General features: G+C 40.0%; 1 protein-coding gene across 1 annotated transcript; it reads left to right on the forward strand.

Moving 5' to 3' along the window:
* The first annotated feature begins 718 nt into the window (after positions 1–718).
* On the forward strand, positions 719–16,730 carry CPOX (coproporphyrinogen oxidase). The gene is made up of 7 exons (XM_068546878.1): positions 719–1,726; positions 4,214–4,357; positions 4,946–5,056; positions 5,692–5,833; positions 7,870–8,088; positions 12,018–12,122; positions 14,289–16,730. Exons 1-7 carry the CDS (start codon positions 1,204–1,206, stop codon positions 14,374–14,376), a joined length of 1,332 nt encoding a protein of 443 aa, XP_068402979.1. The 5' UTR covers positions 719–1,203; the 3' UTR covers positions 14,377–16,730.
* The last annotated feature ends 6,962 nt before the right edge of the window (positions 16,731–23,692 follow it).

The raw sequence follows: 23,692 nt of genomic DNA on the forward strand, positions 1-23,692 counted from the left end.
AACTGGTTTGACCTGCAGACATGGAATTTCCATCACTGCATCTAGCCACCAAGAAAAAATGTAGAAACCACCACCAGTGGCTTACGTAATTATCTACTACTAGAAATTAAAATCATCCTGGAGACTTAAGGGACAAATTAGCCCATGACAGTCCTTCTCACACTTTTATGTCCAGACAACATGGAACTGTGGCATGGTTACAGGAACAAAAAAATCTATCAAATCTATGTTAGCTTCTTTCCTCATTTCTCTAACGTGTGTGTGTGTGTGTGCGCACGCGCTGGGGGTCAGGAGAGGAAGGAGTGTGAATGTCTGTCCTGCCTAGCTTACCGGAGTTGCTGCAAGTACTAAACGTGAGAAATACTTGGCAGCACTCTACAGCTGTAGGATCCGTATGTTTAAATCTCTTCTTCCTTGAGCAGCCAGACACACCAGTTCCTAAGTTCTATGCCGGTTTAGTAAAACACTTTGCTTTTCCTATTTCTAAAATAATTAAGTGGGCACTGTAGAAGCAAGGCCTGGGAAGATTTTTATGATAGAACTGTGATATGGAGTTGATCCCAGAAAATCTTTTCCTAGGATTTTCTTAGGAGTCCTTTAACTAGCTTTTCCGACTCCTTTTAAAAACTAGCCCATAAGTACGGAGTTTCCCAGGCTCCGCCCCCACCAATCCTACAAGCTCTAGAAGCTCTAGAGGACTAGAACCGGGGACGAAGGGGCCTTCTATACATACAGGAGTCAGGGTTTGCAACGCTGTTTAGAAATATAAGTTGGGGCAGGGGTCTCTGGCCACATTTCTCCCCGGTTAGCCCTCAGCGCGTCCAGCCCTACTTTGTCTTCTCCCTGTGATTGGGTGAACCGCAGACCAGAGGTTGTACGTGACAAGAAGGCCTCTTTTATCTCCGCCTTCGCTTCCATTGCCCTCTCCTACCCAGCACCCCAGTTCTCTACCCGTGGGACCCGCCCTTCTGGGGACGGTGGATTCTTTTATCTCCCGGGCGCGCCCCTGCAGGCGGCGATAGAAGCCGGGACTACAGCTCCCGGCATTCTACGCCGGGGAGCCGACCCGGTAGTAGCTCTTTTCCGGAGAAGTTTCCCTCTGCCTGCGCTGCTCGCCGCTCGCTGCTCGCTGCTTGGGTCTCCAGGGCGCTCAGGGGCCTGTCTGCGGGAGGTGGGCACTGCCCAGGGTGACAGTGCGGGAGCATGGCCATGCACCTGGGCAGGCTGAGCGCGGGCCCCTGCTGGCTCGCGGCGCGGGGCGGCTGCGGGGAGCTGCGCTCTTGGTCCCTGCGCTGCGCGGCCGGACGCTTCTGCCGCCCCCCTGGCACCGCTTGCCCCGAGCAGAGCCGCGGGCTGGGGTACGGCCCTACTGCGGGAGGCGGCCCCCGGCTGAGGACCGGGCTGGCCGCGGGGCTGGCGGGGCTGGCCGGGCTGGCCGCCGCCGCCTTCGGGCACGTGGAGCGGGCGGAGATGGTGAGCAAGAGCTCGGGGGCGCCGAGCCCCTCGCCGGGGAGGCCGGAGGAGGAGGACGACGAGCTGGCCCGCCGCTGCAGCTGCTTCATGGCCTCGCCTGTGACCGACCTGCACGAGCTGCGGAGGAGGCCGGGCGACGTGAAGACCAAGATGGAGCTGCTGATCCTGGAGACCCAGGCCCAGGTGTGCCAGGCGCTGGCACAGGTGGACGGGGGCGCCCGCTTCTCTGTGGACCGGTGGGAGAGGAAGGAAGGTGAGGAGGTCGGCCCCTAGCGGGAGGTGGAGATGGGGAAGAGAGGTCGGGCTTTAGTTTGCCGGCAGAAAATGACTCAGAATAGGGGATGGGAGTAAGGAAAGGGGTACCTACACAGCGACTGCTAGGTTAAAAGGGACACCTTTAAAACGATTGATACTGACAGGGTCATCAGCCCTCAGCTTGCAGGTGTGGACCCAGATCTGCTGTCACTCTAGTACTGGACATTTAAAAAATCTTTGCAATTTTATATGGCATTTTTCATACAAGTCTTAAGGTCAGTTTTAGCCAACAGGCTTGGATGTCCAAAGTTGTAACTGAGCATAGATTTTCTCCACATTTCCTCTGTTTCTCTGGGTGCGTTTACCCTTTCTCTTCCTTTGGAGATGGAAAAAGAAAGTCATCTCCTCATTACTAAGGGTAAACCAGTCTCCTCCAGCTGAGGGAGTTATTGTGTCATTGTGTCTTTTTCCCAGGTTGCGCAAGAAATATTTGACCTGGCTTGTCAGTAGTTCTGCCAAATGCACCCATCAGATTTCCTGCCAGGAAAATCTTTATTTCCACTGGTAAAATACTTAAGTATTAAAACCTAGTTCTTACAGCGTCCTACATTCATGACCATGTTATTGCCTATACAGTGAAACCTTACATCTTGGTCATAAACTTAAAGAATTTCTGATTCTTCTTACCTGGGACTACTGCAGCAACTTCTCATCAGCTGATTTGGGGCTGTGATACTAACACATTTATTTTAAATGAAGTTAAATCTGGTTTTCATAGTGTTTTCCATCTTGTAATTTTTTAAAAAAATTTATTTTTGGCTGTGTTGGGTCTTGGTTGCTGCGCGCCGGTTTTCTCTAGTTGTGGTGAGCGGGAGCTACTCTTCGTTGCGGCGAGCGGGAGCTACTCTTCGTTGCGGCGCGTGGGCTTCTCATTGGGGTGGCTTGTTGCGGAGCACAGGCTCTAGGCGCGTGGGCTCAGTAGTTGTGGCTCACAGGCTCTAGAGCGCAGGCTCAGTAGTTGTGGCGCACGGGCTTAGTTGGTCCGCGGCATGTGGGATCTTCCGGGACCAGGGCTCGAACCCATGTCCCCTGCATTGGCAGGCAGGTTCTTAACCACTGCGCCAGCAGGGAAGTCCTCCATCTTCTAATTTTTTAAGTGAAGACTGTTGAATCAGGACACAACCTGGACTAGCTGTGTGACCTTCAGTAGTTACTTTTTGTGCCTCTGTTTCGTCATCTATGAAATGAAATTTAAAAACATGTGAATGTATTATAAGGGTAAAATAAGGTGTATATATATGAAGTGCTGCAAATATTGTTTGATGCTTAGAACTGAGACAAATTTTTTTTTTTTAAAGTTTATTTCAGCTTCACAATTTATTATTGATAATGTCACATTAATTTTCATTGTTAACTTTTTTTTTTAAAAAGTATTTGTTTATTTATTTATTTATGGCTGTGTTGGGTCTTCGTTTCTGTGCGAGGGCTTTCTCTAGTTGTGGCAAGCGGGGGCCACTCTTCATCGCGGTCTCTCTTGTTGCGGAGCACAGGCTCCAGACGCGCAGGCTCAGTAATTGTGGCTCACGGGCCCAGCTGCTCCGCGGCGCGTAGGATCTTCCCAGACCAGCGCTCGAACCCGTGTCCCCTGCATTGGCAGGCAGATTCTTAACCACTGCGCCACCAGGGAAGTCCTGAGACAAGTTGTTTGGGCCACTTACTAGTTGCGTGGTTTTGGAGAAAGTATTTTGCCTTTCTGGGCCTCAGTTTTCTCATTTGAAATATACAAGGGTCGTACTGGGTCATCTTATGTCCCATCCAGCTCTAAAAATTTTTAGAAATAAAACAAGCCAAACATGAAGCTTCATGAAACAATGAACTCTTGTGGTACCTCTAGTGTCTTAGAAAAACAAACCAGCTACTAGTAGTAAAGCTCATATACCTAAATGTTAATGTGTGTCTCACTCAGTTCAAGCTTCCGAATTCCTTAAGCATTTCAGTATCTGTTTTTTAATTACCTGTAAACAAAATTAAAAGGCAAACAGCACACGGAGAAAAAACAATTGAAACAATATGGAACTCTTAAATTTGGCAATACTGGAACACTCTTTGAATATACTTATTCCTGTTTTTAATCTTAGCTTTCTCTCATGCATCACAACTGACAGCTGCCATTGTGAACAGTCTTATTTGAAGGGAAACTATTCCAGTGATTCATTTTAGATGATGACATAAGGATGTAGAAGAGTATTCAGTCGGGTGGTGTGGGGAGATAAAATATCCGCCCATGATCAGTAGCAAATGTCATAAAGCTAAGCTGGTTATCTAATTTTATTGTACTTAAAAATTATAAATATGCTGATATTATGGAAGATTTGGAAAATAGAGGAGGAAAATAACTCCTAATCCCATCACCTTCATGCAGCAGTTGTTTTTAACTTCGCATATACCCTTACATTCTCTCCTCATTTTACATTTCCATAAACAGGAGGTGGTGGCATCAGCTGTGTACTTCAAGACGGGCATGTTTTTGAAAAGGCCGGGGTGAGCATTTCTGTCGTTCATGGAAATCTTTCTGAGGAAGCAGCAAAACAGATGAGAAGCAGAGGAAAAAAGCTGAAGACGAAAGATGGTAAATCAGACAATCTCAACAGCCTTTAACAGTCCCTGTAAACCTTTTCTCCCCGCAAGTTTTATTTATAAAGTACATATTACTTCTGTAAAATTCCATCTGGGTGCATATGCCAGCTGAGCATGTTCACACTTACTTTTTTTTTTTTAACATCTTCATTGGAGTACAATTGCTTTACAATGGTGTGTTAGTTTCTGCTTTATAACAAATTGAATCAGCTATACATACACATATATCCCCATAACTCCTCCCTCTTGCATCTCACTCCCACCCTCACTATCCCACCCCTCTAGGTGGTCGCAAAGCACAGAGCTGATCTCCCTGTGCTATGTGGCTGCTTCCCACTAGCTATCGATTTTACGTTTGGTAGTGTATGTATGTCCATAGTTACGAAGAACCTAGGGGCAGGACAGGAATAAAGACGCAGACGTAGAGAATGGACTTGAGGACACAGTTACTTTTTAAAAATTATATTTTAAGAGACAAATTGAAAAGCAGCCTTTGAAAATTGATTCAGAAACCATGTTGGAGTTAATTTGTCTCAAGCCAGGTGATCGAGTGCAGCTCACTGCGTGTTTTACTTTCCAGGTAAATTGCCGTTTTCTGCTATGGGTGTGAGCTCTGTTATCCACCCCAAGAACCCTCATGCTCCTACTATCCATTTCAACTACAGATACTTTGAAGTAGAAGAAGCCGACGGTAAGGGCTATGGAGGTGTGGAAAGTACTATTGTGCAAAATGTGTATTTTAAAACACGTTAGGGGGCATAACATCTAAAATCAAGAAAAAATAAATACCATCTTAACTAGGTTTTTTGGGAAGCATGTGAAAGCTTATTCCTTGGCAGGTGCAATGGATTATTTATTAGATGTGAAAAGTGAAAGTGGTATTGCCTGGTCTCTGGCATCCCCATTTTCCTCCAACACACAAGGAATGATTTAATGAACCCGAACTTAAAGTGCACACAGGGTTCTTTGCAAATATAAATTTATTACATCCAAAGGAAAACCTCACATGCAATGTTAAGTTGCCATTGAGAACTTGCTTTTGGAAATTATTTTCCACATATGTAGCTTTGCCAGTCACTAGTGCGTTGTCAGTGGGTTTAAGATGGGATGCAATTGATCATGCTTCATTATGTAAATATAGTTCCAGTCTATGTTTGCCATTAGCTGGGCCAACTGTTACCCTGTCAGAGCACCTGTGCAGTGCAAGCCACGCCTTTTGCTGTCTCTGCAGGTGATGGCATTTATAGCAATGTATTTAACTTTTCCTTTTGAGTACTGTTCTGCATCTCAAATTCCACATCAGAATCACATGTCTTGATTTGGTAGGTAACAAGCAGTGGTGGTTTGGTGGTGGATGTGACCTTACCCCAACATACTTGAACCAAGAGGATGCAGTGCATTTTCACAGGACTCTAAAGGAGGCTTGTGACCAGCATGGTCCAGATCTCTACCCCAAATTTAAAAAATGGTAGGTAAAGTTATTGAACTTGTCATAACCCCTAAGTATTTAACATTCCTTCTGCAGATCCTGAAGGCACTACTGTGTCACTAAGTATCTTTTTCAGCTTATGAAGGTTGAACTGTTTCCTTCCTCCCTCCCTTCCTTCCTTTCACCAGAAGTGAGATACGAGTTTTAAGTGGTTTTAATACATTATTTTCTTAGGAATATTTGAATGTCTGTGATAAAAATTGGGTAGCAATATCATTTTTGATACCAGATGATCTAGGATATAAACTTGAAGGTGATATATGCCTGAGAATCAGAGGCTTCTTAATCCTAAAGTGGGATATTAAATTCTCATCCCACACGAGGATTATCATCTCATTGCCATGGAAATGTGCTAAGGCATGGGAAGGGTTGGAGAACTGTTAGGAGAGGTGCAAATGTACTGGAGATTTTGGACAAGGAGAAAGTGGGATTGGAAACTTTGTGAAAGGAACTCTAATGGTAAAGAAAAAAGTTGTGAGGAGACCCAGGATATTTGGTAGATGTGGAATGGAGTCTGTGCATAAGTTGTTTGGAATAATAAGGTACTCAACATGGCTTAGAGCTAATTGCCATTCTAGAAAAAGGAGGAACAGAAAGGGTTTTTGGGTTTTTTTTTTTTGCTTTGCTTTTAGTGCTAATATTTGTGGAATCTTGATGTTATTTATCTAAGAATATGGAGTTCAGCTTTAAAATCCTCAGAAAATATAAGACATTTAAATAACCTCTCTTTGATTTGACATTACCACTAAACACTGGACAGCTATGGACACACAGATGTAGGATGAAGGGTTGTTTTTCTCTTACAAATCAGCTTCCTTTCAGGAGGAGGATTAGTGGGGTAGACATTCTCACTCTTTTTTTTTTTTTTCCTTTTATCGCTGTTACTGAAGAACTTTATCTGAGTAGTATTAATAAAATATCTAGGATGCGGGCTAGCTAAAAAGTATTTAGTGTACATATTTAGTAAATCTCTTCATTTCATAATATCATGAAAAGAGATTTGGAAATAACATGATTTAGTTAAAGCTGGCTTTACAGCCTTGCTCAGGATATACTTTAACTCTGTTAATAAAATGTACCTATGAAGAAAAGCCAAGAAGTCACAGTCAAGGTGAATTATACCAGCGCATCAGTTCTAGGGATTTGCATCTGCTGCCTTTTTTTTTTTTTAACTTTAAGCTATTAAGTCTATTTTTAAGATAACCTTTTCAATAGCTTTTAGTTTTTGTTTGTACAGGTTTTCTATTTAGGAACCCTCATTACACAGAGATAATGAAAACTATTTCCAGGATGTAAACTATACTGCAAATTTAGCAATTAGGAAAGACTTAGGAAATCTGCTCTAGTAGGCACAGGTGGGGAAAGACTCAAGAACAAATTGATAGTTTCATGTGCTGGTTCACAAGGGCAACCTTTAATGTTCTGAAGACTCATTCTCTGAACATTTCCTTCCACCAGCCCTCCCCTGAGCTATGCATGCTATAGAGTCATCACATTTTATTGCCGAAAGAGACCTTAGAGATAATTTACTCTACCTTCCTTTGGTGAATAAGAACTGATTCAGACAGCTTAGGGGTTAGCACTCCATCAAGGACCTGGTCTGTGTCATTGTTGGTAGAGGATTCCTGCCTGCTGCGAAAGTAGCAGTGCTTCTGAGGGCAGCAGCGTCACTTGTTTTAAGAAATACAGTGCTTTAAAAAAAAGAAGGAACTACAGTATTAATAGTGGACTCTGTTTCTTTTCAGTAAAGGTCTTAGAGTGCCACATCTTCAGATAGACATGTACTAGCTTGCCTATTGCTTTGTAGGTAAAAGTGTAAGCATTTTCTTCGTTGCTGATAACTGCAGGAAATCTGTCTAAAACTCTAGTTTCATTTTCAGACATGGACAAAAAGTAAGGGCACCGTGCTGGCATTAGTCAGGGATGGTGCGCTAAGCTGAAATGCTCACACTGATTTTCACGTCTGTCTGATTTTTCCTCTTTGGTCCCTGATTTGGCCTTGCTGTATTTTCCAGGTGTGACGATTACTTTTTTATAGCCCATCGTGGGGAGCGGAGGGGCATCGGGGGTATCTTTTTTGATGACCTTGACTCTCCATCCAAGGAGGAGGTCTTTCGCTTTGTGCAGAGCTGTACCCAGGCTGTCATTCCTTCTTATATCCCCCTTGTGAAAAAGCACTGTGATGACTCCTTCACCCCCCGGGAGAAGTTGTGGCAGCAGCTCCGGAGAGGACGGTGAGTGAGTGACAGGAGAATGAACCGTCTCATTGCATAACTCTGGGGGGTAGGAGGTCGGGAAGTGGAGCAGCCGTAATAAGAGTGGATGCTATGTTGTCTTGGGCAGATACTTTGTCAGAGTTTTGTTAATACTCACCCTAATTTCTTTTCATAACTACATAAATATCAAGTGAATTAAAAAACATTGTATAAAATAGTATTATAAAAAGAGCAAAGTTTGTTTAATTTGTCTATACATTGGAGAACCATATTAGGCCTATAGTAAGAACTTGTTGAATTTATTTCAGCTGATTTCTTACAGTTTCTTCTAGCAATACCTTCCAGCCTTACGCCAAGATAGGAGAATCATTTAATGTTTTTGCTGCTTTGTAAATTTGGAATCACACATTTTTTTCATTTATCTTTACGTTTTCATGGAAGTTGTTACGATGAAAATAATCACTTCAGAAATTATTTACACTTAGTGATAATATTTATTAATTATGGAGATGTTAATATGTGCTGGCTAATATGTTAGGCAGTGTGCATCTAAATTTCTTCACAAACCTGTGAGATTGGTGTAATTATCATCATTTTACAGATGACAAAACTTAGTCTCAGCAAAGTAAGTCCCTTGCCCAAGTTTACACAGCTAGTAAATAAAAGATCTCAGGTGTGGAATCAGGTCATCGTGCCTTCAAAACTTGCAGACTTTCTTAGATGTGAATGAAGTTAAGTACGTCTTATTTCTGACCGTGATGCTCAACTTAGCCACCCTGCTTTGTGCACTCAGCTTGGTGAGCTCAGTTGGGTGACCAGCGTGAGGTCATCTTCAGCGGGGGTGTGATTGTGAATCAGCTCCAAATTATCCAATCTTCCCTCTCACAGCGGTTTCTCGTTACCATCTTAATTGCGTGTGTACTACTGGTCCATGGCTATAAAATGGATTTCCTCATTTATGTTAATTTTGTCTCAGGCATATGAAACTTTGGGTACTTAAGGAGGTAAAGCTAAAAGGTCAACTTAGATAATGTTCAAAGTCTCAAGGTAAATGTTTGTTGTTTATTCTTTCTTAGGACTACCTCTGCTTGCTTGCTCCCTGTTTATAAACTTGGGAAAATGAGAATTGATTAAGTGTTCTTGTTAGACAGTTCTTTAACAATGCATCTGTTTTGGGACTTTTTTTTTTTTTTTTTTTGGTCCTATGATTTCCCAGATACACCTTTACTACTCCTTCCCTTCACTTGAGTGTATTAGGTGCCTCCTATGGCTAGGGACCATGCTGGGAAAAGCTCACAGTTTAGTGGGCAAGACCATCCTAAGAGGATAATTTAAAACTCTGTGGAAACAACAACAACAAACTCCAATAAAAAACAAGCAAGAGGGGCTTCCCTGGTGGCGCAGTGGTTGAGAATCTGCCTGCCAATGCAGGGGACACAGGTTCGAGCCCTGGTCTGGGAAGATCCCACATGCCACGGAGCAACTGGGCCCGTGAGCCACAATTACTGAGCCTGCGCATCTGGAGCCTGTGCTCCGCAACAAGAGAGGCCGCGATGGTGAGAGGCCCACGCACCGCGATGAAGAGTGGTCCCCACTTGCCGCAACTAGAGAAAGCCCTCGCACAGAAACGAAGACTCAACACAGTCATAAATAAATAAATAAATAAAAGAACGTGAATTTCTAAAAAAAAAAAGAATAAGGACATTTCCAACCCATATGCGTGTGTGTGTGTGTGGGGGGTAATATATAGATTTAAAAAAAACAAAACAAAACAAAAAAAAAACAAGAAACTAAAAGAAGAAAAAAAAAACTCTGTGGAAAGTGCAATGTTCTAGTTTTGCATAAGATTTCTTATGCAAAGGTAGCAGGTTTCGTGGATACTAATGAGGTGAAGCCTTTAAAACTTCTTGGACATAGGAATGATGTTTTATTTTGCTTGTTCTGTTTTTTATTATTAATTGACAACATATTTTGAAAGTTCCATTTGTGTGTATCATTTCATGTCTGTGTTTTTTGAATTAGGCGGAAGTGTGGGGTATTAGGTTAATTTTCTGTGGTGTGGTGGGTGACTGTACTTTCAAAGAGAGGCTCCTTCTACCACCCATGTCTCTGGGCCTTAAAATGGCAGAAATCTCTGGGGCTTAAGATAACCCCAGCTCTTTGCTGCGGTTATGAGCCCTGTCTTCACTTTCTTACACGGCATTCGTAACCCATTATCTGTATTACTCTTCCCCACTTCCTCGCATCCCCTTCTGTATGACTTTCCCCTGCAGTGGTTAGGCTGCTTCTCTTTTGACTTTGCAGCCTCTTGCTTGGCTATCTCATTTAGTCTCTTGTCCTCAGTTACTACTATTCTCTCCCCAGACCTTGAACCTCCAGTCTTAGTCTTCTTTTTTGTTTTGCTGTATTTTGGGAAAGGGAAACAGGATACAGTGTAGGTATCAGTTAAATTGAAGGGAGTGGTTAAGGTTCTTAGTTTATAGGAACCTCGGAGAGGATAAATGAATGGAAAGGATCAGAAAGATCAGATCTGAGCAAAACCTGGTGAGAGTCAGGCTGATATACAGAAAGGAACATTGTTCACTCAAAACAGAAAAGCAGCACGGGGATCCTATAGAGGCTCATTTGGGAGCTCCTTACAAGGGTCTTTGAACAAGACATCTGTACAAATAGGGAATCACAGCCATCTCTTAAGTATCATGTTTCAGGAGGGTAACATCAGGGGTGAAAAAGGGAGCTGAGAGACTGGAGTTCTTTTCCATGGTCTTAGGAAGAAGTTAAGAAGATTCACTTAAATTATCTTTTGAAACAGACATAAGAAGGTATTAAATAGTTATTAGTGCACGGAACTCAATCAGTGATAAATAAATGGTGAGGACTAGAAAGGGATCCATGAATGTAATTTATTTAAATTTTCTCAGAGCCTTTGGCAAGTTTCCACAGTGAAGGTTGCTTTCTAAAAATTGAAGGACTGCGGGAATCTAGAGAATATTTTTCTCTAGTTGTGATTAAATACAGTAACCAATGCATAAACGGTAATATCTGAGGGAAGTTTAGACCAAGAGAGTAGTTTTTGAGTGAGTTGAGAAATGATATGAAGGGGGACTATTGAAATTTTCAGATTTATGGATAATTCTCAATTCTTTTGGGTAGTAGAAATTATCTTTTGAAATTGGAGAGAAGAGACCCTTTTACAAAGGATCTCTTGATGTTAAAGGCAATCACAGATTTTTAAGCTAGACAGAGTTTAGATATGACTCTATGGCAATTCATGGAAAACTAATATCCTGAACCAGGTTTTAGTTGATGCTAAGGACTGAGCGCTGCAACTCAATCACTACCTTCTATTATGACTTTGTCATTAATTTGCAGGAAGACTGAATTATATGACTGCTTATTAATGCTGTTAACTAGTTTAAGAAAAGGAAATATCTAGAATATATTAGTAATTATTAATAGATTTCTGTTATCTGTTCTTGGCTTTTCAATTACAAGAGCTTTACACTGTCTTAGTTCGTGTGAGTTATTAGCAGCGAAATGAAGTCTTTGACTGTGAAGCATCTCAGACTCTAGGCGAGGGCCAGAAAGAGCTGTTTTATCCTGATAAAGGGTGCCATTTGCTTTTCTTAATTGTTTTTGTGCCTTCAAGTTCTAAGCTTTGTGTTCATTCTGTTTATTTATTGGAAAACATAACCTTATTGTTTTGTAACTGCTCTGTGTTGGGGCTGAATCTATATCCTATTGTTTGTTGGATAGAATAGCCTTTTCTTTATGCCTTTCCAGATGGAGAAAACTCAACTGACGAGACTGGTGTTTTCTCTGCCAGTTCCAGCTGATGGGGTGGGAGGTGGTGGGAAGATGCCCCCCTTTAAGTATTTGTTATGGACTAATCTTAAGAAAGGGATTACTCAGCCAATCCTTAATCTTATTTGATGTCTTTATGTCAGGTATGTAGAATTTAACCTGCTGTATGATCGGGGTACAAAGTTTGGCCTCTTCACTCCAGGATCCAGGATAGAAAGCATCTTGATGTCTTTACCTCTCACCGCCCGGTAAGAATAACTCATAAGAATAATAGTTATTCCCTACCCTCCACAAAACATGAACATTGACACCACAAATGTCTTTCCTAAAGACTCATTGGTTTTGACTTTGCTGCCTGTTTAAGAAAATCACAGGCAAATCACAGGAAAATCAAATTGGTTTTTTTAAGGGGTGGCAGGATAAATGATATAGCTTTATATGTGAGAGCAGGGAAAGGATAGAGGGAGTGAGAAGATAGGGTGGATGATGGTGTCTAGGGAGCTAGATTGACTGTTCCTACTTGGTGATTTTCTAGGAGGAGCTATGAGCAAAGCACATTTATATGAACATAACAACTCTTTAATTTTATTGGAAATGATTGCACTTGTGGGGAAAGGTCTTATTCTCCACTATGAAGTATTAAGCTTGTATGAAAGTATGCGGGATTATTTCAGATGCTTTACGTGCTGCCATGGTGTGCTTCCATAAAGGTTAATTGAATCTCTGTGGGGAATTTAAAAATCTATTTATGTTGGTGCTATTAGGTTAATAAAGATCTACAGTTGACTTTTTTGGCTTTGAGGAAGTGAGAATGGTGTGGATCCAGACTGAAATAGAAAAGATGAGAAAAAATACGACCATTGCTTGTTTTAGAAGAGCTAGAATCTTCTTTTCTCCATGAGTTTAAATATCCAAATAAGAATGGACTGGCTGGCATTGAAGGTCTGCCTTGCATCATTCTGCTGTGCAGATCTAGCCTTGTGAGATCAGTACCCTCTACCATTGTCACTACGTTCAGAATGGCATTGGCTCTGTCCTTGTTTAGCTGTTGTTCATGGGATCTCATGTCCTGGCTGGATTCTCATGCACATCACTGTTAGGTGTTCTTGCCACCCTAGAGGCAAGATGTGATAAAAAGTAGACATGGGCTTCCCTGGTGGTGCAGCGGTTGGGAGTCTGCCCGCCAATGCAGGGGACACGGGTTCGAGCCCTGGTCTGGGAGGATCCCACATGCCGCGGAGCAACTAGGTCCATGAGCCACAACTACTGAGCCTGCGGGTCTGGAGCTTGTGCTCCGCAACAGGAGAGGCCGCGACAGTGAGAGGCCCGCGCACTGCAATGAAGAGTGGCCCCCGCTTGCCGCAACTAGAGAAAGCCCTCGCACAGAAACGAAGACCCAACATAGCCAAAAATAAATATAAATAAATAAAGAAATTGACACTTTACTTTAAAAAAAAAAAAAAAGATTGTGAAAAATCTAACAATGAAATATAGTAACTGTCAAAAAAAAAAAAAAAAGGATAAATTTAAAAAAAAAGAAAAAGTAGACATGAGATCTTAAGGCCTCGGGTAGTCTACCTGATCTCTGCTGGCCTCTAATTATAATGCACATTCCAAACTGCAGGTAAGGGCAGATTATAAATCAATCCCTCGCTCAACTGAATAACATTAACGCAATAGGTTATTTTTAGCTTCTTAAAGTCTGCACTAGGGGTCTGCAAACTTAAGGCTTCAGGGCAAATCTAGGTCCACTTGTGTTTATGTACAGCCCTTAAGCTAAGAATGGAATTTACATGTTTAAAGGATTATTAAAAACAAATAAAAAAGGAATAGGCAAGAGACTGCAAAAGGTATGTGGCCCCAAGAGCCTAAGGTGTTTATTATGTGGCCCTTTACAGGAAAAGTTTGCCAGCCTCTGATCTAAACCAGTGTTTGCCAGATTTCATACTACAGTTTAACCATTTTGACCATATTTGTATATTTATATATAATGTGAGGTATTATTTACTTAAATTTTATACTCTTATTTTTTTCAGAGAGAAAATTAAAGGCAAACCAACATTTTTGTCATAAATAGAAAGTAACACATTAAAATAAATGCCGAAGTACTAAGCTAAAAAAAGTTTGCCCATGGATCACCTGAGATTCTATACTTTATGAAACCCTGGTTTATAGTAAAAGTATGTTTTGGCTCTGGAATATTAATATTAGCTAGAGTATGCTCAGGAATTATTAAGAAACTTTATTTCTTTAGCAGCAAATATTTTTTGAAAGCGTAGTGAAGACAGAGGTATAAGTCTTTTTATTACTCTTAGAATTTTATTTTTCATTTATTTTAGATAAAGAGGTATGTGTGTTGTTTATTTATTTTTTATTGTTGTTACGTTTTTTGCTTCTGTTTTGAAACTGCATAGATGGGAGTACATGCATTCACCCTCAGAGAACTCCAAAGAAGCTGAAATTGTGGACGTTTTGCGCCATCCGAGGGACTGGGTGCATTGATGCAGGCAGAGCAGTCTTCCTAGGGTCTGGGGGACGCACAATGGGCCCCCTGCTCCGCTGGCTGGCACCACCGCCACTGTGTGGCACTTAGTTACCTGTGTCTCAGAGCTCCAGTCTTCTCCGCCCTGGAGTCTGCCTCCTTTCCTGCTGAAATGTGTTTTAAGCACCACAAGCTTCCGCTGGATGCTGTCGGTGATGGGTGGTGAGGTGGCAGCTTGTCAGAGTCAACTGGTTGATGTAAAACTCATTTGTACTTTTAGAATCATTTGATATGACTAGTTTACAAACAGTGACAATTTCCAAGAATTGGTTTAGGGGGTCTAAATATTATAATTTGTATCAGGAAACTTCTCATGTTATTTTTGTTTCATATATTTTTTAAAGATTTAGTTTCAGCCACAAAAGTCTGTTGTGGGATAAATTTTATGTTCATTAATTCAATGAGATTGAGACTAGTAATTTTAGAAAGCAACTGGAAATGAAAGTAAAAATTTTACTTTGTCATTACTGAAGTTTCTTTGATCATAATCTTTATATATCTTTCTCTAGAGATCATAATATTGTAAAATATTGACTTTTGTAATGATAGATATTTAGGAATACTTGAAATTTTCTTAATCTCTGCATGTGTTACAATTCAGTGACTACCTATAGTTAACTCTAAAGTGACATCACTGTTATTTAAACAAGGGATATCTAAGTTGTAATTTTGATTTTTGTAGAACTATAATTTGTTGATGCTGAGATTCTTTGCACTTTTGAATGTGAAAGCTTATACCCTTGGATTCTGATACTTAAAAATTTCTATTCCAGACATTTCTGTATGGAGGTTTAGACTAAGAACAATCCTGGGGATGTTGTGAATTTAGGAAATGAGAGACATTTTCCTTCTCTAATGAAAGCAGACATAACTAGTGTAAGAAGCATGTAGGCATTTTATAAATATATTTCCTTGAATATGGACTAATTGAAATCGTCCTCTTTTTAAATTAGAGATTCTGCAACTCTTACCTTTGCTCTTAAGAGAAAATCACAACAGAGTTCTCAAGACTTCTTTGTTCATATAATAATGTGAATATTTTATTCATAATATATTGAAGTTTGTAAGGAATGTTATCTTCCTATATATTATTAAGCATTATCTTGGAATATGTTGAATGTATGATCATGTGTGACTCTGTAGAGCTGGAAAATGTATGAATTCTTCAACTCTTACAACAGGTGTGCTGATAAATTTTATTATGAAATATGACTAAGAAATGTTTGTATTTTTCATTTTTTCCAGGGTAATTGATATAGGGAAGATAAATATTTCTTAGTACTAAAACCATAGTTCCTCATTCCTAGGTATTTTACCCAAGAAAAATATGTTTTGCAGTTGAATTTTCATAGCAGCTTTATTCTCAATAGCCAAAATCTAGAAATAACACAACTGCCCATCAGCAGGTGAATGGATAAACAAGTTATAATATATCCATATGTTAAAATACTACTCAACAATGAAAAGGAACATCTATTGATAAAGGCAAGAACATGGGTGAATATCAGAAAGTCATTATGCCAAGTGAAAGAAGCCAGACACAGAAGAGCACTCACTGTATGACTACATTACATGAAAACCTAGGAAAGTCAAACTCTAACAAGAGAAAGATCAGTGATTGCTAGGGGCTGGGGTTGGGGAATTGATTGTGAAAGGGAACAAAAGAATGTTTTGAGGTGATGGAAATGTTCTGTGTATTGATTGTGGCCGTGGTTACCAGACTGTATACATTTATCAGAGCTCATTGAGCTCGACACTTAAAATCATGAAATTTTATTGTATATATGATTTATACTTCAACAAAGTTGATTAAATGAAAGAAAAAACATTATTAGGCATATAGGAACAAATGTTCAATAAACTTCAGTTTGCCTTTTACAATAAAAAGTCCCCATCATTTAGATCTGCCAGCCTATTTAGTTGTGTTTAGGGCTCTTGGAGTCTGGGCATTGGACTAAGAGAAATTTCAAAAATTTTCTGTGCCTATCAGTTTTTCGTACTCTTCAGTAATCACGTATTTTTCTTACAGATGAGACTATGTCTGGGGAAAAACGTAACAGAATTGCATAACTATTGGAAAGTCATTCTGCTGTTATTCAAAATGAATTTGTTTCAAATTTGTACTGATGTCTGAGTCTTGGACACCTAACTGCTCCTGGCTTACACATGTATGTTGGTGGTCATAAGGGGTGGCAATTTGGGGGATGGATATAAATGCTTTGGAGCAAATTTCTAACCACTACTTTATCACTATACTCTGCTTACCCACCTATTCAACCAAGTAATTCATGAAATAAAACCTTTTCTGCGTTAAAGAGCATCAGATTAATAGGGCAGGTAATCTGTTTATTTATGATTTATCCACCCGTGATTCATTTGCTGTTACAATTCATCAAGGCTGGAATTGTCTGCAGGTGTTTTACTCACACGTCTGTGCCTAGGCTAGGACGGTTTGAGAGCTAGGCTCAGCTTGGACTGTGGACCTGGTGCCTACATGTGGCTCAGAACACACATTTTACCCAACAAACAGAGGCAGTGCCTTCTGATCTAGCCCCAGAGGTTATGTAGTGTCACGTCCTTCACATTCCGTTGGTTACAAGTGAGTCGCTAAGAACAGCTCCCGATTCACTGGGGAGGGAATTAGACCCCAGCTCTCAATGGGAGGAGTGTCAAGGATTTGTGATCATATTCAAAACCACCGCATAGCCTTTCACACCCAAAACCACAAAATAGATTTGGCATTCCCTCCCTTATTGCCCTAATCAAATCCTGTTGAGTCCACCTTTGAAATGTTTCTTATTTCCTGCCTCTGTCCCCTGCCATGACTCTACTTTGGTCCCACATTCCCTCTCACCTGAATGTTTGCCATACCCTACCTGCCTCTGGTCACTCTGACCTCCATTCTCTCCCTTCAGAATTACTTCACCGAATAGGAAGCAACCTAAGTGTCCATCGACAGATGAATGGATAAAGAAGATGTAGCACATATATACAATGGAATATTACTCAGCCATAAAGAGAAACGAAATTGAGTTATTTGTAGTGAGGTGGATGGACCTAGAGTCTGTCATACAGAGTGAAGTAAGTCTGAAAGAGAAAAACAAATACCATGTGGGAACACATATATATGGAAGCTAAAAAAAAAAAAAAAAGGTTCTGATGAACCTAGGGGCAGGACAGGAATAAAGACACAGATGTAGAGAATGGACTTGAGGACACGGGGAGGGAGAAGGGTAAGCTGGGACAAAGTGAGAGAGTGTCATGGACATATATACACTACCAAACGTAAAATAGATAGCTAGTGGGAAGCAGCCGCATAGCACAGGGAGATCAGCTCGGTGCTTTGTGACCACCTAGAGGGGTGGGAGAGGGAGGGGGGTTGGGAGAGGGAGGGTGGGAGGGAGATGCAAGAGGGAGAGGATATGGGGATATATGTATATGTATAGCTGATTCACTTTGTTATAAAGCAGAAACACACCATTGTAAAGCAATTATATGCCAATGAAGATGTTAAAAAAAAAATTACTTCACTAAATCCCATTCTTAACTGCCCTCCTCAAATATTTTAAGCATCCTCCCTTCTCCTACAGAAGAGTTTCTGAACTCAATCTGACATTGAAAGCAATCCACCATTAGACGCAGACCTCTCTTTTCAGCCTTGTCTTCTCCTCCATGCCTCCCCTGCGCCTCAGCCTCAGACTGCGTGTCACCACTCTGCATTTTTCTGAACATTCCCCAAGTCTCCTCCATCTGACCTGTGCTCAGGCTGCTGCTATCTCTGCTTGGAATCTCTTTTTGCCCCCTTCAGCACATTTTACCTTTAGTATTGCTGTCATCACAGTCTGTATTCATATAGTCACTCAGAGTACACTGTACTTCAAAATATTTAAGGTGGGTCTTTCCTCATTTATAAAGTCTGCTACCTTATGAATGACCTGTTAACCTTTGTCTTCCAACATTGTTTTGCAATAGTATATTGTGGTATCAAGCTTAATACTGTTTTACTTTACAACCGTCTCATTCCTAGTCTGTGAAGATAGAAGTTCCCGGTAAACATCTTTTAAGAGCCCATTTAGAAATTGTTTTCAAGGATGTTTGTATTATCCTTGCCACAAATATTAACTATGTATTTGAAATCCCACATTTAAAGAAAGTTGGTCCTTCTTTCCAAAGAAACACACATGTAAATTCCAATTTCATAATAAACCTACATAAGCACATTCAAGTTAGTGAAGCTTGGACATTTGCAATATGGCTTGACTAAGTATCATTACATTGTAACCTGAAACTGAGTCATGGGTCATGCAATGTAAAACCTCTCAGACTTGTTTCTACAGGTGGTTTTATGCCAGATACACACCAGCATATACCAGCAGAGCAAGGTAATTGCATTCCCATCTTCCAATCTCTGCACTTGGTTTTGATTCCAGAAGTTAAACTCATCAGTATTTTAAAGTATCCTTCACCTATTAATTCCTGTTCACATTTCAAACCATGTTTGAATGTTAAAACTGGGCATAATCTAATCCACCATGGTTTCAATGAGTTGACACAAATTCAGTTACTTAGGAAAGCAAATTGGCTTTGTGGTCATTTAGAGTTGCCACATTGACTGTCATGGATGTATTTTCTTAAGAGATGGTTACGAAGGTACAAAACTAAAGTTTCCCAATTAAGTTGTACTAGTTGAATGTCTCTATTATTTACCAGCAAGTGAATAATGCATTTTTTAAGTAAAAGTCTTCATAGAGATTTATCTGTGCTTAGGTCTAGTCAAACTTGCTTCCAGTTTCTGATTTGATGAGGCAGCCTGAGGCTTTTAGAATACTCCATGCCTGCTGCTTGACATCGTTCTAACCATGAGTGTAATATGCAAAATTTCAACCCAATTTATCAATTTCTTGTAGTTCAAGTTGTTTAACTATGAAAAATAACTAGTAGATATTCTCAAAGGACATTTAAAATGATAATTGTCAACTGAAAAAAAATGCACAACCTAAAAGTTGAGAATTATGTTTTTTTCGGTGACCTTACTGAGCACTATAGCCCAGGATGGCAGCCTCTCAGATAGCTCTGAGGAACAGTTCCAAAGAGGAAAGGGAGCAGCCAGGATATAGAGGAGTTTTTGCTGGAAAGAAAAGCAAAACTGTAGTCGAACATCAAAAGATTACTGCTAATCACAAAAAATCCCAGACATCTCAAGGTAATGATTTTACTGCCTTTCTATGTATGAGAAGATGCAAGAGTCTGGGCTTATTGAAATTATTCCTTTGACATGCATCTTAACTATCTAAGGCCGGTATCCTGTTTTTCTCCATCCTGAATTCCCCTCGGGGTGTACTGTTAGGGGCAGCTGCAGTGGCTGATAGCTTTATGGCCAAAACATCCTTCGTTTACAGAAATGGCAAGTGACATTGTCCACAATATCAATACAAATTAACTTACTAACTTCTGCTGAGAGTAATTTTTAATTCTTTAATGTGTACTGGATCTTATGATGTGCTATTCAACAAGAGAGTGGTACTTAAAAATAATGTACACATATCAATGAAAGAAAGAATAATCACCTCCTTTTCATCTTTACCTCCCTCCCTGTTTTAGTAATGTGAGGGAGATATGGTATCTCTCTTGTAACAGCAAAAGATGGTCTGCTCACCTCTACCTAGCTGTCCCTGCTGTGCTCTCTCAGACAGAATTCCTGACTCTCAGAACCCGTGAGCATAATAGAATAGTTGCCGTTTTGTGTCACTACATTTGAGGTGGCTTGTTAAACAGCAATGTATAACTAGAACAGGTTGGATGCCATCAAAAAAATGAGGAGAGTGAATTTGATCAGCCTGGCATGCCTGCAAGGTACCTCTACCAGTATTTGGAGATGTGAGCCTAAAGCTCAGGAGAAAGAAATGTAGTCTAGAAACATATATTTACCAGTTGTTTGTGTGAAGGCGATAATTGAAAAAGTAGGTGAGCCATCCGAAGAAGTACATGCAGTGTAATAAGAAAGGAGAGTCAAAGACTGAACTGGGGGCAGAGAAGGGAGCAGGGAAAAAGGTGTCAAGAAAGGGTCCTGAGAGCAGCTCACTGAGCAAATGGAATAGGGAAGAAGGGAATCAAAAGGGACAAGTTGGGTGTGATTTTAAAAAGGGTTAAAACATTACCATGTTTCTACATATAAGAGAATATATTAAAATAATAAATGCTCCAAGTAACATGTTTGATAAATTAGGAATGAAGTTCAGATTTTTGGAAATGATCCTAATCTATAAATTACCAAGGTCTTCTCAGGTACTAAAATTACTTCCACTGACATATCAGATAGTGTCTCCATCTCAAGTTCTGTTTAAATATGAAATTCCTTAAAGAACCAGTAGGTGGAGCCCATTTGCTCAAGAAAATCTAATCCCGAGTGTTGGGTTTTGTTTTTGCTGGTGGGTGGGGAGGAGAAATTGAAGAGGAAGGGAAGAGGGGTGATGAGAGAGAGGCACAGAACAGGACAGCAACGAGGAGAGGAAGGAAGGAAAGGAGAGAAGATGAGAGAGAACGAAGATCTCTCCTTCATTGAACTATGGTATTGTTGGAGAGATTATCTAAAGGAGTTATCACATATTTAACCAAGCACAGTTAAGTCGACTGTGATGTTCCTATCTTGTCAAATGGCTCCACTATGTTTCATTTCTCTCTTTAGTACAAAGAGATTCTGAAATTGGCAATGTCTATAATCCCAATAATTTTCAATGTGTAGAGCAGGGTCTTCATCTTGAGTTCCTAGGGAATTCCTGAATTGTGAGGTGCCTGAAATCATGAGAAAATGTGTGCATTTTTCTTAGAGTTCGTAATGTTAGTTTGACTCTCAAAAGGATACATGCTCCTGAAAAGATTGAGGACTACTCATCTAAATCGAGAGGGTGTCTATACCCGCCTCCCCCCCCCACCCCGGTGGGAGGCAATGTGATAATTCAGTGAGGAAAGGTAAGAAAACGTTTTTATCCTTTCAGAAGTTCTATTTTTGTGTGTAATGTAATTATTTGTCCATATTCGTACATTAATGCATATATTTAATTCACAAATAAAAGATATTTGGGGGAGTGTAAAATTAGTGACATATCAAAAAATTTCAAAATTTGCTTGTAAAAATAGTGTACATTTTTATACTTTTAAGGACTAAAAATGAAGTTGGAGAAATCAGAAAGCAGAATATCTTGATAAATCAAAGGAAGAAAACAATAACAATAAAGTTTGTCTTCTTACCCCTGCTGGAGTCACCAGGTAGGAAGTGTAAATGTGCTAATTTCTTAGCAGTTTTAGAGGAAACTAATGGATACTGTCTAAAGAAATGGAGAACAAAGATGTTAAATAAAGATGTAATAATAGAGGTGTTCATTGGAATAAAAATATAAACCAGAATTATCCACAAAACTCACAAACATAATATGGGGTGAAAAAAAGCAACCTGTAGAATAATACATACAGTTTGATTCCATTTGTATAAAATTCAAAAGATGCAAAGCTAGCCCATAGACTGTGTTTAGGTGATAAGACTCTAATGAAAAACCAAGGGCAAATACAATTCTGGTGAGTGGGGAAAAGGACTGAGGCAAAGCTTCCAGAGAGCTTCAAAGTTAGCAGTGTCCTATTTCTTGAGCTGGACTCTGGTACACAAGAGGCCATTTCAGTATTTGAATATATCAAGGAGATATTTCTTAATATCCTCATATTTCCTAAATATTAACAGTAAATAATTATACCCTTTAAGCTAGGGCAGAAAAACTCTTTTACTTGGATACCAACATGTACCTACTTCTGTGGGTTTTCCTTTTGGCATCCTGATACGTGTGTCTTTAAAAATCAAGTATTTTTCCCTAATATTTAAATTAATGCCTATACTTTGTGGAAATTTTGGAAAATAACAGTATCAAAAAGGAAATAATCATCACATTTTGTGCCACTGTTTAGAAATAACCATTACCATAACCACTCAATATTTTGATGTATTTCTTTCTAGCTACTTCATGTAAATTTGAATTTAGTTAAATTGTGTATACAATTTTGTATCCTGATTTCCTCCCCTTATCTTTATATCTTAAACACTTCCCTCTCTTATTTAAAATCTTCAAAGACAGAGGACAGGCTGGCAGTAAAAATAGGGGTTTTCTTGAAAAGTGACCTACTGACTGAGGGCTCTAAACTATTGTCCGCACTTTTCCCTCAAGGGATTTGGCCTTCAGCTGGGCAGGAAATTCAAGAGCTCTTTTCTAGAAAACAATTTTGTAGAATAGTTCTAGACAAAACAAAACAAAACACAAAAAGCCCCCCAAACTCCACCACGAGGAGGGAGCTTTGGCGTTCTCACCACACACAGCTCTTTCCTTACGCACTCTCCACCCACCTCCCACCACCTCCCATATCTAGAGCTTTCAGTCCAATTTTTAGTGCCTCTTTAAGGGCAGAGATAATCAGATATTGGAGGAAAACCTCCAAATATATAAGAGAGAGAGAAAGCAGAGATAACAGACAGACCGACCTCTAGTTAATATTCTCAGAAAAGAGATTAAACTAATCATTTAGTAATATAGAGGTAAACAGAAGATAAAGCTAAAGGATTTAAAACTGGTTGCTTTTGGAGATCAGGACTGGGGGTAGATGACCATGGGACAGAGAACTGCTATTTTTCAGTATAAGCCTTTACTACTATTTGATTTTTTTAACTGCTGACATTTATTAGATTAATAAAAGAGTTAAAAAGTAAAGGCCATGCATTTTTTTAAGGTCTCAAAACATTGTTTTCATTATGCATACTTTTCCATAATATAGATGTTTCTTATCAGAAGAACTTTCCATTCTCTTACATAGATTTTTTTTTTTTTAATCACGAGTTGCCATTACCCTATCAGTGTTTTAAAGACCTCTTCCTGTTTTTAACCTCAGGTTAAGATGTTTTAAATGCATGGTATCTTCTAACTAGTTTAAGAGACCAGATGTGCTCAGAGGAAAGAATTATTTATCAGGTTGTAATCTTCAAGATCCATAGAACTAAAGTGTCTTTTCTGTCTATGCTAATAAGTAAAACTATTGCTCATAAAATAAACTGTCACAGATTTCACACACATCAAGGTATACAGGGAAGGCATTTCAGAGGGTGGGTGCTGGACAATGTCCCAGATATGTGACCTCTTTAAAGTTTCTGCTTGGGAGATTAGAAGTTATATTGAAATCAATGACCATCTAACGACCACTGTTTCTGGGGTTATGTTTTCTAAATATAGCGGCCCTCTGGCT

The sequence above is a fragment of the Eschrichtius robustus genome, chromosome 6, assembly GCF_028021215.1.
Source record: "Eschrichtius robustus isolate mEscRob2 chromosome 6, mEscRob2.pri, whole genome shotgun sequence".
Taxonomy (NCBI): Eukaryota; Metazoa; Chordata; class Mammalia; order Artiodactyla; family Eschrichtiidae; genus Eschrichtius; species Eschrichtius robustus.